Consider the following 18,585-nt stretch of genomic DNA (forward strand, 5'->3'; position numbering starts at 1 on the left):
GAGGGCGAGGGGGGATGTGAAAAGAAGAGGCAAACAAGAGAGGAAAGGGGACAGCTGAATACTTAGGAAACAAGAAGTCTAGCTGGCTAGACCTTCAGAGAACAGGGTGACTATTTCTAAACGGAAAATCGAAACTCGAGCCCCGCCAGCTGAAGAGCATATAGAGACATTAAATCCTAGAGGCTTCAGACCCGGGCCGGGGCCCTCGACCTCACCCCGTTCCCCGGGGCCGGCTCCGGGCTGGGCGCGGACAGAGCTTCCCGTCTCTCCCGCGGATCCGCCCCACGCCAGGCGGGGCCTGGCCCGCCCCCTCCGCCGGTGGCCCGAGAGCCCCAGGCCCGAGCCACGCGGGCTGCCGGGCCGGGGCTCGATGGCTACGTGGAGGCGGGACGGCAGGCTGACCGGCAGCCAGCGGCTGCTGTGCGCTGGGCTGGCGGGGGCGCTGAGCCTCAGCCTCACCGCGCCCCTGGAGCTCGTCACCGTGATGGCCCAGGTCGGCGTCGTGCGCGGCCACGCCCAGGGGCCGTGGGCCACGGGGCGCCGGGTGTGGCGGGCCGAGGGGCCCCGGGCCCTGTGGAAGGGGAACGCGGTGGCGTGCCTGCGCCTCTTCCCCTGCAGCGCCGTGCAGCTCGCCGCCTACCGCAAGTAAGAGCCGGGCCGGCGCGGGGGGGCCGGGGAGCCGGGGTCTTGTGGTGGGCACAGCCCCTTCCGGTCACGTGGCAGCCCCTCGGAGTAGTGGGGCCCGCAGGCCACATCTGCGACCCCAGAGCGCAGTCCCAAGGTTCTTCACGTTCTCTTGGGGTCCCTGCCCTGCGAGATGCAGCTTTGTGGCACGCAGTCCCGGCCCGGAGAGGCTTACCGGGTTGCACGGGGCGGGGCGTGGAGGTGGAATGGAGCAAAAGGAGATTTGGGGGGAAGGAATGAAGAGATCTCCAGAGAGGTGACTCCTGACCATTCCCGCCGTCCACCAACTGGGAAATTTTTGCTTTGGCTGGCTTAGGAGGAGAGAGGCCCGGTTTGAAGGTGTGTGTACGTAAGTGTGTTTGTGTGACCAAAGCCCCAAGAAGAAAGAGTTTGGCAGGGGGAAAGGGCCCGATCCACTGCCATGAAATGGCCACAGATTGCTGCCCACCTACCCCTTCCCCCCAACCTAAATGAGGCTTGACTTTAGGGTCCAACAGAGGCTGCAGCGTCCTCTCCCCAAAGTGCAAACAGTCCCCTCAGCCTATTGCTTCACCCCACCCCTAGCTGCCCACTGGCTGCATTCTTTGGGCTTTTTCCACCTTCTCGCACATCAGCAGCTGCTCCTTTGGAAAAGATCTCAAGATGTAAAAGGTTGGATGATTCTTAATGCTTCCTCAGAGCTTAGATCTATTTGCATTTGAGCTGGAAACAAAGCCTAAAAGAATGAAATGGTAGGGATGGCATTTCAGGAAGAGAAGCTGCTTCTGTATTCGGGAGGATGGTCCTTGTGTTCCTCATTCGGTAGGCACAGTGCCAACTCTGAAGACTGGCCTTGGCTCTGAATTGCACAAACAGCCCACAGTTGAGAGAGCCGGTCTGAACCATATAGTTCAGACTTGGTGGCTACCAGTAAAAGGATTTTGCCTTGACACTGTTACTTGGAAGGCCAGAGCTGGAAGGTTCCCCTGGCAGCTGACAAGCCAAAAGGAGTCATCCTTATCACTGAGTCCTCTAGGCCAGCACTCATTTCGCCTCTGCCTCGGGGTGGAGTTCCCTTCTCTTCGTCAGGGGAGGGAATCATGAGTGGGGTCATTTGGCATTTCTGTCAAGGCTCTCTTCCCTGCCCTCAGCAACATCTGAGCTGCAGTCTGTAAAGAATTCTCTTCCAAGTTTTAAGCCTGCCCACTTCACCCTCTTCTCCACAGAGTGGAGTGGAAATCTTCCTTTGGATAGCATAGAATGTGTACCAAGGGGTGGGGTTTAGAACTTCAAAGGCTGGCTTAAGTATGGTGGCTTTTCTGCTAACCACCTGGTATTATATATAAACATCATCAGCTTTTTACTCCTGCCTCCTGTCGTCCAAGGTCCAGAAGGCAGGAAGTATTATACCCATTTTACAGATGCACAGAATTGGGCTTAGACTGGTTACTCCATTCATCAGTGACAAAGCTGAGCTCCACCACCTGGCCTTCTGACTCCAAATCTCACACTGTTTCTATGACATCATGCTGCCTTGCTCTCTGTATTCCTTTGACATTAATTTAGCTAGGCTACATTGAGTACCCACTGTGTGCATTATGCTGGGGACAATGCAAGGATGAAAGGGGCATGGTCCCTGTGGCCCAGGAGCTTAAAGAGTAATTGATGAATAAGACTAGCGTGTTGTAACCATAACACCCAAATTAGCATGGGATTGCCATGGAGAAAATGCTATAGAAATTTACACTTCCAATGAGGGATGAGGCAAAGGTGTGAAGACTTCACAGAGGACAAAAGACACTTGAGTTCGGCATTGGGAGAATGAGTAGGAGTCTTCTGGACAAAGATGGGGACAGAGATACCACAGGTAATGTCAGCAAAAGCACAAAGGTGGGAAGGCATGCAGCATGACTGGAAATAGGTCCAGAAAAGCAGGTTGGAATGAGATCTTGGCAGGTAGGTTTAAGGAGTTTGGACTTTCCTTGGTATGTAAGGATAGCTGTGGAGATGTTTTTTGCAGGGGTGGGAGGTGGGGGCGAGTGCTGTGATTAAAGCAATTCAATAGGAATGATTGTCATATGGTGGTGGGGTAGGATGCCTAGGGACAGGACCAGTTGGGAACCTGTTGCACTAGTCCACGAGGCAGCTGAGGGCACTTGAAATAGGCTGGTGATAGTGGGAGGAGAGAAGAGATGTGTGGGAGAGGAAGAAAGATAGTTACCTGGGCTAGATTTGCTAATAATTTTTTCCCTGCAGGATTATTTTCTTTCTGGAAACTAAAAGGAAGTATTTTGGTGAATGGCAAGGCAGAAAGCAAAATGGTTGATTAATCATGATGCCATCCTTCCATAAAAATGACACTCTTGATTCATCGTTCTGATTCATTTCTACTCTTTCCTGACTGTGAAATTACAAAACACTTGGCTGAGGGTAATGGTACAGCCCACGATCATGGGTCTGAACAAATCATAAACATCCAGAATGCTCAGAGAGGTCCCATCATGAATTGATAAAAAATAAAAATTAAAAAAAGAAACAATGTTCAGAGAGTGGAGTGGTTAATCGACTTGTCCACAAACAATTAATGGCAAAGCTGAAACTTGAAGCCAGATCTTCTGGCTCAGTCCAGGGCTCTGTCCCCCACTGCACAGCTGAAATGTTTGCTTACTTGGATTTACAATCAAAAGAGTCCACTCAGTAGAGTCTATTGTGAGCTAGGTTCTTGTAATAAATAATACCTAACACAATGGATGGCTTTCAAATGGATCAAGTAGAAGATATGCACTCCCCCGCAACTTTACTTCACAACTGCTTGTCAATCTGTATCAACATTGTTTTGAGTTCCTGCAGCTCTGAAATTGTTCATTGCCAACACCATTTCTTACAGTATAACCACTTCCTGAGCTTGTGTTTGGCTGCACTGGCTGCTAACCTGTGTTAGGCTGAAGTGTTGGCAGTTCTAATTAAATATATCTGGGGTGTGTCATATCTGTGTTGGCTGAAAGGAAGGGGTCACTGCAATTTACCAGCTTATCCAGTCTCACTGGAAAAAGCTTTTGTGAATATATGTGTGTGGGTGGGAGGAAGAGCAGAAACGGGTACACTGGTGCCCCAGCCAATCAGACAAGAGTTTAAGATGTAGGGACCAGAATGATGTCACTGGTGGCCTATCAGGTTGCCTGCCTTGACCCTGTGATTCTAAGAGGGATGATTGGTGGTCTTCATCTCTGTCAGATGGTAGGAGTCTGAGAAAAAAGGACTCCCTTTGGTTCTTTTTAATTTTGTCTGATAGTAAGACCCTGCTTTATAAAACAAACTGATAATAAGTTAATGTTCCCCTTCCTAGTTCATCAAGTCACTCACTGAGCCAAGGGCCTGTTTCCTCTCCAGTTGCCCCTGTCAGTCATTTCCTTGTCAGGACTGTTGAACTCTCTTATGATCTATGCTGAGTGTTAGCACAGTGTCCGGCACAGTGTAATGTTCAGTAAATGGGTAATGAATTAACCAATGCTCTAGAAGTGGCCAAATGAGATGGGGAGTAAGGGTGGAGCAATGAGAATGAACGGCGTCTCTTTTGGCATGTCATACTCCACCTTCTAGGTTGTTCCATCTCCCCTCCACCCCTCCAGTTAAGCATTTCCACTTCCCCTGTCTCCTCTGCCGCTCCCAAGGTTCCCCTCCAACTTGACTGGCCAGGGGAGAGAGGAGGGAGGAACAAGGAAGAGTGCAGGAAAACTGAGGCAAATGGTCCCTTGGTGAAGCCCACCTTTAATTGCCTGCATTTTTAAAAGTCACTGGTAACTCAAATGACTGTTTCAGTTGATGCAGTTAAGGTAGGTTGAAAAAATGAAACTTTCCTACAGCTTGGAGGGGATGTTTGTAATCAATGAGTGTTTACTTGGGAGCAAAAGAGCCAACCTTAAATGGTTTCACCTGAATGGCCACTATTATTTGTCATGAAGAGGACCTTGGCCTGCTGACAATGGAAGGAACCAGGAACAGACCTCTTCACTGGAGGTTTGAAAGCCAAAGAACTGTGGATGCTGTCAGTTTTTAAGAGATAATCATGGGTCAATTAAGAAAAAAATTTTTCAGAGACTGAAGTAGATTAGAGATTACTAGAAACGGGTTGGGGGATAACGAGAGGTTATTGCTTAATGGGTACAGAGTCAATGTTTAGGATGACGAAAAAGTTTTGGAAATAGAGGTGGTGGTTATACAGCATTGTGAATGTAGTAAACCCCATGCAATAGTATGTTTAAAAATGCTTAAGATGGAAATTCTTATATATGTTTTACCACAATTTTTAAAAAAAGAATAAGAATATTAGGTTATAGACTTTAAAACTTTAGGAAAAACTAGGGTTTCAAATTTGTGACTTAAATAAATTGAACATCAATTTTTAAAAAAATAAACACCAAGTTTACGGGTTCACATCCACCAGAAAAAAGAAGAAAATAAAATAAAAAGACAAAATACTTTTATTTTAGCCTAGCTGTGTTCACTTTTTATTCCTCACTGTCTCTCTCTCTCTCCCTACCTCCACTCTCTGGCAGAAAATATTTTTCCTGGTTTCCAAGCCCTTTTGGATTTCATCATCAGCAAGAAGGACTAGAAGTCCTTTGCTTCCTGGTCAAGATATGTGTGCCCTATAAAAGTCCCCTTATAGCGATTTCTGCTGAAGTAGGTAGGCCCTCGTGACTGGGGATGCCCTGCTTCCAAAAAGAGGGATTGTAACAGAGAGCCTTTCTATTTTGCACCTGGAAAGGTCTACCCAAAGCCATTTTTGGTAAAATTGTAAAACTACAGAGAAATACAGAGAATATTCTAACAACACTCATATACCCACCATCCAGAATTTGACAGTGTAGGAGGTAGTTAGTATAAAAGATACTTCAATTATCTTTTTTTAAATACAAGAAATAAAACATTACAGATAAAGCTGAAGTCCTCTTCATTCTCATTCCCAGTGCTGCCCTCTCTCCACTTTCTCAGAGGTCTACTTTTACACTTCTGTGTATCTGTATCGATCTGTGAATAATAAAAGGTATTGTTTTGTGGATGTCTCTAAATTATATAGATGGTTATCGTACACTATAGATCGCTCTGCAGCTTGCTTTTTTCATTCAACATTAGGCTTTTATGATTTATGCGTGTTCATACATAGTTCTAAGCTCATTTATTTTAACTATGTAGTATACATTGTATTACTATACCACAATTTATCCATTCCTCTACCGATAGACATTAGGTTGTTTGAGTTTTCACACTTACAATGCCGTATATGTCTTTGTACGTACACATGCAAGAGTTTCTCTAGTGTATGTACCTAGAAATAGAATTGCTGGGGTAAAGGTAGATGTTTTTCCAATTTTACTAGTTAGTGCAAAGTGGCTGTACCAATTTACTTTTCTCCCAGCAGTGGGTAAGAGTTCCTGTTTCCACACATCCTCACCATCACTTGATATTATAGTAGTCCCCCTTATCCTTGGGAGATACATTCCAGGACCCCCAATGGATGTCTCAAACCTCAGTACTGAACCCTATATATTACACTATGTTGTTTCCTATATATACACACCTATGATAAAGCTTAATTTATAAATTAGGCACAGGAAGAGATAACAATAACTAATAATAAAATAGAACAATTATAACAATATATTGTAATAAAAGTTATGTAAATGTTTATTTCTAGAATTTTCCATCTAATATTTTTGGACCACAGTTGACCCCAGGTAACTGAAACCATGGAAAGCGAAACTGCAGATAATAGGGGACGACTGTGTCAGACTTTTTCATCTTTGCCAATCTGCTGGGCAAGAAATACTATCTTGTTATTGTTTTTATTTGTCATTTCTCTGATAACTAGTGAGGCAAAGCATCTTCTCTTGTAATTATTAAACCAATATATTTTTAAAACTCAATCACTGGGATGCTCAGTCATCATTTCAAGAAATTTCATTCCTTTTTAAGTTTCAACAAAAAAGTGCATTCCAGTTTGGTGTTTCCCAAGTTTCTGTGCATGGACACCCCACAGGGAAGCCAGGGTCGCCAGCTATGCAGATAAAAGGGAGAAATGCTTAAAGTGAAGTAGAAAGGACTTAGGGTAGATATAAATAAGGAGGTTGTGCATCTCATCCTTATAGCAAAATAGCATTATATGAAGGTAGTAGAATTTAAATGTATTATTCATTAATCTTAGTACCGCAATGCTGGAAAATATTTCGAGAGGTAGTATACGGCACTCGAGCACAGTCTAAAGCTGATTCCTTTGGGCTTTTTCCCTGTTTTCTCCCAGGTTTGTTGTGCTGTTCACGGATGACCTGGGTCATATTTCCCAGTGGAGCTCCATCATGGCTGGGAGTCTCGCAGGCATGGTTTCCACCATTGTGACATATCCTACAGACCTCATCAAAACCCGGTTGATTGTGCAGAACATGCTGGAACCATCTTACAGGGGGCTCCTCCATGCTTTTTCTACTATTTATCAACAAGAAGGGTTCCTGGCCCTTTATCGAGGGGTTTCCCTCACTGTTTTAGGTAAGATGGAACTTTTCCCCTTGTCAAGAAAAGGCTGTGTTCTTTGACATATACAAATGTACTGGATACCTTTGGGATCAGTTAAATCAGGTTTTCTGAGTTCAAGGTTGTATGGATTCATACAGTTCATATAGGGCCACTTAGCTTCATTCTATTCCATAGACATATAACCCCACTCCTAAACTTTGGCCAGCCACATCCCTGGGAGAAGAGTAGGACAGAGAGTGGAGGTGGCTCAGTGCAAACTGGTAGGAAAGCAATCCTAAACACTGCCCTCTGACTGTGGAAGGGATCTTCAGTGCACACACTTATACCTATGAGCACAACGAGGGTAGCAACTGTCTCTTCTGTGGGCTTTGTGACCTTTGCCAGAGCTGCATACATACAGGCCCCAAGAACCCCCAGTTGCCATATCCAGTAGATTTTGCCCTTTATTTGACCATTTGTGCAGCATTTGATAAGACTGATCACCCGTTCTTCTGGAAACTTGGCTTCTGGGACCCCATCTCTTGCTCTCTTATTTTTTGGCGGCTAGCCAGTACAGGGATCTGAACCCTTGACCTTGGTGTTATAACACCACGCTCTATCTAACCAACTGAGCTAACCTGCCAGGCTCTGGCAGCTCTTATCTGTCTCTTCTGGCCCATCTGGGTCATCTGACACTGACAGCTCCTACATAATGCTCTCCCCCCAACTTCATCCTCAGCTTTCTTTTTACCTCCACTTCAGCTTTTTCTCATCCTCCATACCCTCTCTAGGTGGCCTCATCTAAGCCAGTGGCTTGAACAAGCATCAGCATACTCTGTGACTCCCCATCTCAATCTCTTTAATAACAATGGCTAACTTGGGGGGTGCTTACTGTGTACCAGGTACTGTGCCAGATGCTTTGCATGCAGTTTCTCATTTAAGCCTCATTTTACAGATGAGGAAATAGACGCTTAGGGAGCTAAGTGACTTGACTTGCTCAAGGTCACATAGATAGAAAGTGGAAGAACCTAGCAATATAACTCCAGAGCCCTCTCTCTTAGCCGCTGACTTACAACAGTTCCCAGTGGCAGTATGAGTACCTGCTACTGGACACCTTCACCTTGATGTTCCCTAGGTGCAAACTCAGGAGTAACCCCAATGTGCTCATTAGTCTCAAACGTGCTCTTCTTCCTGTGTTCCCTAATGAATGAGACCACCTTCCATTCACCCAGTGGCCCAAGCCAGCAGAAACCTAGGAATCACTTCAACTCCTCCTCTCACTCCATTCCTGCTTCAGACACCAAGTCCTATCAATTTGACCTCTTTTAACCATCAAGCCTGTCCCCTCCTCATCCCCACTTCTTCTGCCCTAGCTTATGCCCTTATCATCTTTCCCACAGACTCTCGCCACTCAGACTCTCAGACTCTCAGACTCTCCTGCAGACTCAGGCTCCTACCTGCTCCAGTCTCAGGTCTCTCTTGCCCCGGTCTGCCCTGTGAACTGCTGCCAGGCTGAAGTAATCTTTCTAAAGGCAGTTTGATCGTTACATCACCCTCATTTCACTGCCCTCCTTAAAAACCTTTGGTGATTCCTGAGCTACAGCAGAAGGCCAAAATTCCTTATGGCATTCCACATCCTTCAGAGCTGGCCTGCCAGTCCATCCTATCTCCTCTCCTGCCATGCCCCCACCGGTGCTCATGCTCCAGCTATACAGAAAAACTTGCATTTCCTGGGAATACCACTTCTTTTGTTCATGCTGTTCCGTCTGCCTGCACTGCCTTTCTGCTCTCAATGTCTGATGAACTCCTCTCATTTCTCAAGACTCAGTTCAGAAGTTCCCTCTTCTGTCAGGTCCTTCCTGATTCCCCCAGGCAAAATTAATCCCTCTGATCCTTGTACCTAAAGCATTTTATATAGCCCCACTATTATGGCACATATCAGGGGTGCTGTAATTATTAGTTTTCCTTGGCTGTCTCTTCTCCTAGATGGTGAGCATCTCCAGGAACTAGCCTTCTCCTATTAGTATTCCCAGCACCTAGCATAGGTCCCAGCACATAGCAAAAGCTCCCCAAATATTTTCTGAATGAAGGTAAATGGAGGGCTGGTGAGTCATTTTTAATATATATTTATTAAGTCAATATTATAGTTTTCATACTCTTAACAGCTCCAGTGTCAGTTGCATCAACAAAAAGAGCCTTCTCAAAATTAAATACCAAACATTATTTGCGATCTTTCATTTGCCAAGAGTGACTGATGTTGCTTTTAATTGTCACTTTAAAAAGTTGCTAAAAGTATAAATTTTTATGATTTAATAAATGAATTTGAAGAAAATCCAGAAAAATCTTATGATCAATCAAGTTATCACATTAATAAAGCAGAGTCATCCCTCAGGATCTGTGGGGGATTGGTTCCAGGACCCCCATGGATACCAAAATTTAAGGATACTCAAGTCCCTGATACAAAATGGTGCAGTATTTGCATATAACCTACGCACATTCTCCCATATACTTTAAATCATCTCTAGATTACTTACAATACCTAATACAATGGAAATGCTATGTAAATAGTTGTCATATTATATTTTTTATTTGCATTATTTTTTATTGTTGTATTGTTATGTTTGTTGTTTTTTAATCAGTGGTTGTTTGAATCCACGGATGCGGAACCCACAGATACAGAGGGCCAACTGTATTATTATTTATTATATTATATAAAATTATGATAACAAAAATATAATTTTTTGCTATCTGTAAAAAAATGAATAAATATTACATTTTTCTAAAGATCAGCAACCCCACTTGTGTTATCCCCTCTCTTAAATCTCATTTTGAGGGAGAAATTTAGCCCCTCTGTAAAATGAAGATGGCTCCCAAAGTGTCTGGAAGTTTGTGAAAGAGCCACCTACTGCATTACCTGCTCACTATCTTAGATGCCACACAGTGTAGGTCATCCACTGGGCCTTGATATGACCAAAGGTGAGCTCAGGTCACCTCTCTTGCTTTTCATTTTTCACAGAATGTTTCCTTCTCAGCTAGAGGCTAGTCCTTCCTAGACTCCAAAACTTGATTAGGTGCTGCCCAATAACTTTTTTTTTATGGGAGTAATTTTTTTCCAACATTTTATTTTTTTAAATTTAAAACACCCAGAAAAGTTATTGTAAACAGCCATATACCCACTATCTAAATGCTACAATTAGCATTTTGCTTTATCACATATCTATCCATCCCTCTAGCCATTAATCAGTCCATTTTTTTTTTTGATGATTTCAACGTAAGTTGCAAATATCGGAACACTTTACCCCTAAACCCTTCAACATGTGTATCATCAACTAAGGTTCAATATTTGTTTTTTTTTTTTTTAAAGCACAATTTACATACAGTAAAGTGCATAAACCTTTTGACAAATGACACCACCCCTATCAAAATATAGCACATTATCATCACTAGGGAAAGTTCCCTCATGCTCCTTCTGTTGGAGTGATTTCAACAAGCCCAGAGCCCCTCCTGTTTACTTTCCCCAGACTCCCCACAGACATTTATGTCCTCAAGCCAGTATTTTCTGAAGATATCAGCAGCCTCTTCCTGCCCTTGTTTTACAGGTGCTCTCCCATTCTCTGCTGGCTCCCTTCTAGTTTACATGAACCTGGAGAAAATCTGGAATGGACCCCGAGATCGGTTCTCTCTCCTTCAGAACTTTGCCAATGTCTGTCTGGCTGCTGTGGTAACCCAGACCCTCTCTTTTCCCTTTGACACTGTGAAGAGAAAGATGCAGGTGAGGAGTTATGGGGAGGCAAGGGAGAAATGCCTTGAAGTGTTTATGGGTGTAACAATAGCAAAGAACACTGAGCCCAAGTGATGTCAGGGAGCTCATGACTGCTCCTACAAATACTATGCAAACCCCCACTCTGAGGCATTTCTGCTGCCAACCTCAGGGCTATCAGCTGGGGACCAAGCCTTCTCCTCGTCCCCATACTCTGGTTTTGGTCTTCTATAAAGCCTCCAGATGAGGCCCTCTTTTTTCTCTGTCTTCCTGGTCACATCATTTGTGGTTCCCCTTCCTCCAAGACCAGAGGTAGTAGAATGCAGAATGCAGCCCGCTGACTCCTCCTCTCCTTGCTGCCCCCACAGTACTCTTGCTTTCCTTGCTTGCTGCTCTTTACCTCAAGGAAACAGACTAAAGAAGACTAGAATAAGCCAGGAACTGTTCCTAACCAGAGTCCGATCGTCCCTGACTTCCTCACTGAAGAAGTAACTGCATTTAAAATAGGGTGATGGATTGGTGGGATTGGCAGTGTATCTTCCTAATTGTTACCTGGGAAAACTCACATTTTCCCTACAGACCACAGAGGCAAGAGACTAGTAGAAGTTCCAAAGTGAGTAGTCGTCTTAGCCCAGAATGAGCCAATTTTGATAAAAGAAAAATCAGACTGGTTCAAATAAAGTTGGGGGGTTACAGCCACATCTGTATAGTAGGGGCAGGCTCAGAATCCAAGCAAGGTTGAAGTGTTTCACCTTCCCTTAATCCTGTTCACTCCCTGAAAATCCCATTTTCTTAGGTTTGCTGGCTCCCTGGCCTCTTCTGGGCAAATCCTGATTTAGACAATTGATATATTCCTGAAGAACTGTATTGAAACAGTTGGGGACAGTTGAATCCATTTTAAATGACCAGTTCTAGCTGAATTTGTTTTTCCACAAGCTTCTAACTTGTCCCTCTACTTTTTCAATACCTGCTCCCCACTTCCCTTTCAACTTCCCCTTCATAGTATTCTTGGCTGGTCTGGGCCATCACTGACCTCAGCACTAAAAAGTCTGAATGTACTTATCAAAGCTGCCTTCAGACAAATACATGTCATAATTACACTCCATTCTACCACTCTAATCTATGAAATTTTTCATCTGTCTGGGTTGTGTTCCTTTGCTGTCCTTGTCTAAACAGATAAATAATTGACACATTGTCATAACTATAGTGTAGGTGCAAATTTAGAGCCTACTTAGTGCATGATTATTTATAAAAACATTATTTCTTATTTTAAAAGTAATGCACACATTCTTAAAAATGGTTAAAATGGTCAATTTTATGTATGTTTGTCCACGATAAAAAAAAAAGTAACTGCACATAGGTTGTAGAAAATTTGGGAAATATGGAAAACTACAAAAAAGAATCATTAGAGACCATCATGAACAACTATACCAACAAATTCAACAAATTCAAAAATCTGGAGGACATGGATAAATTTCTGGATACATACAACCTACCAGAACTGAACCAAGAAGAAAAAACCTGAACAGACCGATAACCAGCAATGACATTGAATTAGTAATCAGCAGTCTCCCAACAAAGAAAAGCCCAGTATTGGATGGCTTCACTGCTGAATTCTACCATACTTTTAAAGAAGAATTAATACTAATTCTCCTTAAATTATTCCAAAATGTCAAAGCAGAGGGTATTCTCCTAAATTCATTCTATGAGACCAGCATCACCCTGATACCAAAACCAGACAAAGATACAACAAAAGAAAGAAAACTACAGGCCAGTATCTCTGATGTACATAGATGGAAAAACCCTCAACAAAATATTAGCAATCAGAATACAGCAACACATCCAAAAAGTCATACATCACAATCAGGTGGGATCCATCCCAGGAATGCAAGAATTGTTCATCATATGCAAGTCAATAAATGTGATACACCACATCAACAAAATCAAGGACAAAAAACATATTATATCAATAGACACAGAAAAAGCATTTGACAAAATTCAACATCCCATCATGATAAAAACTCTTAACCAAATTATGTATAGAAGGAAAGTATCTCAACACATTAAAGGCCATATATGACAAACCCATAGCTAACACCATCCTAAACAGGGAAAAGTTGAAAGCTTTTCCTCTTAGAACAGGAAAAAGACAAGGATGCCCATGCTCACCACTCCAATTTAACATAGTACAGGAAGACCTAGCCAGAGCAGTTAGACAAGAGAAAGAAATAAAGGACATCCAAATTGTAAAAGTGAAAGTCAGATTATCCCTGTGTGCAGATGACATGATCTTATATATAGAAAAACCTAAATACTCCACCAAAAAACGCTTAGAGCTGATAAACAAATTCAGTAAAAGTTATACAATATAAAATCAATATACAAAAATCAGTAGAGTTTCTATACACCAGCAACAAGCTAGCAGAAAAAGAAATCAAGAAAGTAAGCCCATTTACAATAGCTACCAAATAATAAAATATCTAGGAATAAATTTAACCAAGGAGGTAAAAGATCTCTACAGTGAAATCTACAAAACACTGATGAAAGAAGTTAAAGAGGACACCAAGAAATGGACAGACATTTCATGTTCATGGATTGGAAAAGTTAATATTGTCAAACTAACCATACTACTCAAAGCGATCTATAGATTCAATGCAGTCCCTATCAAAATACCAATGACATTGTTCACAGAAATAGAAAAAACAATCCTAACATTCATATGGAACCACAAAAGACCCCAAGTAGCCAAAGCCATCCTGAGCAAAAAGAATAAAGCTAGAAGCATTACACTACCTGACTTCAAACTATACTACAAAAGTATAGTAACCAAAACAGCATGGTACTGGCATAAAAACAGACACATGGACCAATGGAACAGAATAGGAAAACCCAGAAGTTAATCCATATATTTATAGCCAACTGATCTTTGACAAAGGCACCAAGAACATACAATGGGGAAAGGACAGTCTCTTCAATAAATGGTGCTGGGAAACTGGACATCCATCTGTAGAAGAATGAAGCTAGACCCCTCTCACCATTTACAAAAATCAACTCAAAATGGACTAATGACTTAAATGTAAGACCTGAAACTGTAAAACTTCTAGAAAAAAACATAGGAGAAACAGTTCAGGAGGTAGGACTAAGCAAAGACGTTATGAATGAGACCTCAAAAGCGCTGCAACAAAAGCAAAAATAAACAAATGGGATTATATCAAACTAAAAATCTTCTGCACAGCAAAGGAAACAATCAACAGAGTGAGGAGATAACCTGCAGAATGGGAGAAAATATGTGTAAACTATGCATCTGACAAGGGATTAATATCCAGAATATACAAGAAACTCAAACAACTGAATAAGAAAAAAATAAGTAATCCAATTAAAAATGGGCAAAGGAGATAAATAGACATTTCTCAAAATAAGACATACAAATGGCCAATGAGTATATGAAAAAGTGTTCAACATCACTAATTAGAGAAATAAAAATCAAAACCACATCTCACCCCAGTTAGAATGGCTATTGTCCCAAAGACAGAAAATAACAAATGCTGGTGAGGATGTGAAGAAAGGGGAACTCTTATACATGGTTAGTGGGACTGTAAATTAGTATAGCCATTATGGAAAATAGTATGGAGTTTTCTCAACAACTATAGATAGAACTACTATATGATCCAGCAGTCCCACTTCTGGGTATATACCCAAAAGAAAAGAAATCCCAAAAATATGTATAATCAATCATGCTTCAGGAAAAAATAAATTTAAAATAAAAAAGGAACGGAAATCAACATGTTGAAGGGACACCTGCACTCCCATGTTTATTGAAGCTCTACTCACAATAGCTAAGCTATGTAACCAATCTAAATATCCATTAACACATGATTAGATAAAGAAAATATGGTATATATACACAATGAAATACTATTCCGTCATAAAAAAGAATGAAATTCTGCCATTTGGAGCAGCATATATGAGCTTGGAGAAAATTATGTTACGTGAAATAAGCCAGGCACAAAAAGAGAAATACCTCATGTCCTCACTCATATATGAGAGCTTTAAATAAATAAATAAAGTTAAACTTTTAGGAGTAGAAAGTAGAACTATGGTTACTAGAGGCAGGGAAGGGGTGGGGGGAGAGGGAATAGGGAAAAGTTGTTTAATGGACACAAAATTACAGCTAGATAGGAAAAATAAATTCCATTGGTGTACAATAGTGCTAGGCATCTATAAGGAACAATAATTTATTGTATGCTACCAAATGGCTAAAGGAGAAGAGCTTAAATGTTCTCATTGCAAAGAAACAATAAATTTTTACAATGATGAATTTGCTAAATACCCCGATTAAATCACTACACATTTTAAACATGTATTGAAATATAACTCTGTACCCCATAAATATGTACAATCAATACATTTCAATTAAATAAAAAATATATAATTATTATTAATGTTCAAAAACATTTTTTAAAAAAGGAAATTTGGGAAATACAGAAAAGTACAAAAAAGAAAATAAAAAATCACTCATAAGCCTAACACCCATGGATTATAACAATCAATAGTTTTTCTTCTATGTATGTTCATATGTGTATGTATGTATATGTAAACGTATAAATATATATATAAGGTTATTTCTTTTTACAAAATTGAGTTCACACTATGTGGATATAAAAATCATATCCTGCTTTTTTCGCTTATTATATAATGGGTATTGTTCCAGGCCAGTAAGTATTTAATTATCAAGTAACGTTCCACCATATGGATGTGCTAGAAATATTTAACAGTTTCTCATTTTTTTGAATATTTAAGCTGTTTCTAATTCTTAAGTATGATAATATTGTAATGAAAACCTTTGTATTTTTTCACATCACCGATGATACCCTTTAAGCTATATTCCTAGAAATTGACTTACAGGTCACAAGATATGAAGAATTCTAAAGATCTTAATGAAATTTGCACTTCAGAAAGGTTGCATGTTTACATGTGTACGAGCAGAATGGGAGAGTGGTTTCTCTTCTAAACTCTCATCAACATTAATTATTGTCACTTTTTAAATTATTGTGAACCTAATAGCTGAAAATGGTATCACATTGTTTTAGTGAACTTCATTGATTATAAGCGAAACTGCACATTTTTTATATATCAATTGGCCCTTTGTATTTCTTTGCAAATTTTCTATTTATATGTTCTTTGCCTATGTTTCTAGGATATCCAGCTTTTTCTATTGATTGGTAACAAGTCTTTATATATTAAAGATATTAACCCTTTGTCATAGATTGCATATATTTTCCCAGTTTGACATTTGGCTTCTAATGCTGCTTATGTGTTGTTCTTGTTTTGGTGTACATATTTTTTACATTTTATGCAATCATATCTATTACTATTTTTTTGGTTTCTAACGTTGCTTTTTTGCTTAAAGGCCTACCCCATCCCACAATCCTATGACTATTCACTAATAAGTTCTTTAAATACTTTGTTATGATTTTTATACTTAATACATTTAGAATTTACCTGGTGCCTGATGTGCCATCTAATTTTAAAATAAATAGTTTACCAAGTGTTTGTCACCATTTTTTGAATAATTTTTCTTTTCCCCACCACTTTGGGATGCAACTTTCACCACATTCTAAATGGTTATGTATTCTCTAGTGTCTCTGTCTCTCAGCTGTCTATTCTGCTCTATTGATCTATCAATCTGTTCTTGTGCCAGTACCGTTCTATTTCAGTTACTACAAGGGTACTTCTAAAAGTTCATGGAAAAATGGAATTAAAAGATAATACAAATTTTTCCCCCCTCAGATAGCTTTATAATACCTTTTAATATCTGGTAGGACATATTCCTCCTCATGCTCTTCTTTTCAACATCTCCTTGATTATTCTGTCCTTTGTTCTTCCCAAGGAACTTTAGAATTACCTTGTGATTATGACTGGAATTACATTAACCTATAAACTTGGAATAATTTATGTAAAATATATCATCTTTTACTCAGGAACACAGTATGAGGGTACTTCAAAAATTTTGTAGACAGATTCATCTTATCTTTTAATTTTATTTTTCCATGAACTTTTTGAAGTACCCTCATAGATCTCTCCTTTAGTTTTGATCTTCTTTCTTTAGGCTAAACCATATGAAATTGCCAATATCCAACCTTTTTGACATATTCAAGTAGCAATTTCATATGGTTCAATGCTTACGAAAGTTGTTTTCTTCATATGGCAAGTATGCTTTTTCTAAAAGGGATAGCTGCTCTTTCTAAAATGGATAGCTGCTCTTTAAAACAAAAAAGCTGGAGAGAAGTGGAGAAGGAAAGAGGTATGATATACTACAAGCTTTTTATTTTTTAATCCTAGCCCTAAGAATTTTTCTCACTACCAGGGGCATCTCTCTAGCACTTTCTGCCACCTCTTATAGTTTATTTTTCCTTGTGCATAGATCAAGTTTGGTGAGCTCAGCTTCCTCCTTGTAGCTAGCTGTCCAAACCAGGGCACTGACCATGGGGGTTAGGGCTAGTCATTGAGAGAGGGTTTTAGATGAAGTTCAGTGACATCTAAATGTGAGGCTGAGGGGTTTCAGTCTTCTTCATAAACCTTTATCTTTCCTATCTCTTCCTGGGAGCTAAAACAATGACCTCTGGGAGAATCTAGCCAATACTATCTTCTACTCTAGAATATATCCTTACCACAACAATCTACTATAAACTAGATAAGATACACTAGAAGTGGGAATTTGGGGGCAATCCTGATTATCTTTTCCCTTGTTTGGAAACCTTCTAAATAATGCATGCATAGAGCTTCAAGAAGAAGCTTTCAAATAAATGCCAAGTGACGATGGTTGTAAAAACAATCCAGAGAGGTAATTGCAGTGTCTCACAAAATATGGTCAGTATCTAATTATGAATAGCATCATAAATGTCATCCAAAGATATAGGAAGTTAATTCTTAGGGTTGCGGCCAAAGCCTTATTTTGCAGGGTTTAATAAACATAACAATACCTTGTCCACCCTATATTTAAAAATAACCCCCAAGACAGAACCACGGGCTGCTTTTAAATGCAAACATGGCATTGCTTTCTCTGGCCGTTAGATGTCGCTGCAGTAAATGGAGAGTATCTGAGCACGCTGAGAGTACTGGAGCCTACAGCTCAGTGATCTTTGTCCAGTTAACAACCTCAGAATCCCTGTTTGAAATTCATCTTCACTTTGGAGGATAACGGGCCTAAAAACAACAGACTAACCCTAAATTTGTTGTTGTTGTTGTTTTTCCTACAAAGTATACAATCCAAATTGACCAAGAAGGGAGAGCTTTAATAACAGTCTGTCTCCACGGGAGCAGGCAGGGTTTGCCAGCAGAATATGTACTACGGGACTTTTGCAGGGCAGCCAGGCTGCTGTGACCTGAGCACACTTAATTGTAACATTGGCATTCCATTGGCTTCCTCATTGCACTGCCCATCCTGAAGCCAATCAACAGCAGGTGTCTGTTGGATAACCAGCTGGACAGGGAACTGTTCTCAGCCCCCATACAGTCTGGTCCCTTTGTCTGAATGTCTTTTTCTCCTAATATGCTTTTTCCACACACATCACACACTACCTGTTTATTGCCACCTCAGGTTGGAACTCTTCTGAACATTAATGGCAATAATCAGAAGTCTTGTTTAACCA

General features: G+C 40.8%; 1 protein-coding gene across 2 annotated transcripts in view; it reads left to right on the plus strand.

Annotated features, from left to right (window-relative positions):
* Nucleotides 1-331: 331 nt before the first annotated feature.
* SLC25A43 (solute carrier family 25 member 43) overlaps nt 332-18,585 on the plus strand; it is a 45,512-nt gene continuing 27,258 nt past the window's right edge. Inside the window, exons 1-3 of one of the 2 annotated variants that reach the window (XM_063083527.1) lie at nt 332-645; nt 6,965-7,206; nt 10,773-10,945. In XM_063083527.1, coding sequence (XP_062939597.1) covers nt 371-645; nt 6,965-7,206; nt 10,773-10,945 — 690 coding nt within the window. In that variant the 5' untranslated portion in view covers nt 332-370. The remainder of the gene's footprint in view (nt 646-6,964; nt 7,207-10,772; nt 10,946-18,585) is intronic. The other variant, XM_063083528.1, reaches the window with a different exon arrangement.

The sequence above is a fragment of the Cynocephalus volans genome, chromosome X, assembly GCF_027409185.1.
Source record: "Cynocephalus volans isolate mCynVol1 chromosome X, mCynVol1.pri, whole genome shotgun sequence".
Taxonomy (NCBI): Eukaryota; Metazoa; Chordata; class Mammalia; order Dermoptera; family Cynocephalidae; genus Cynocephalus; species Cynocephalus volans.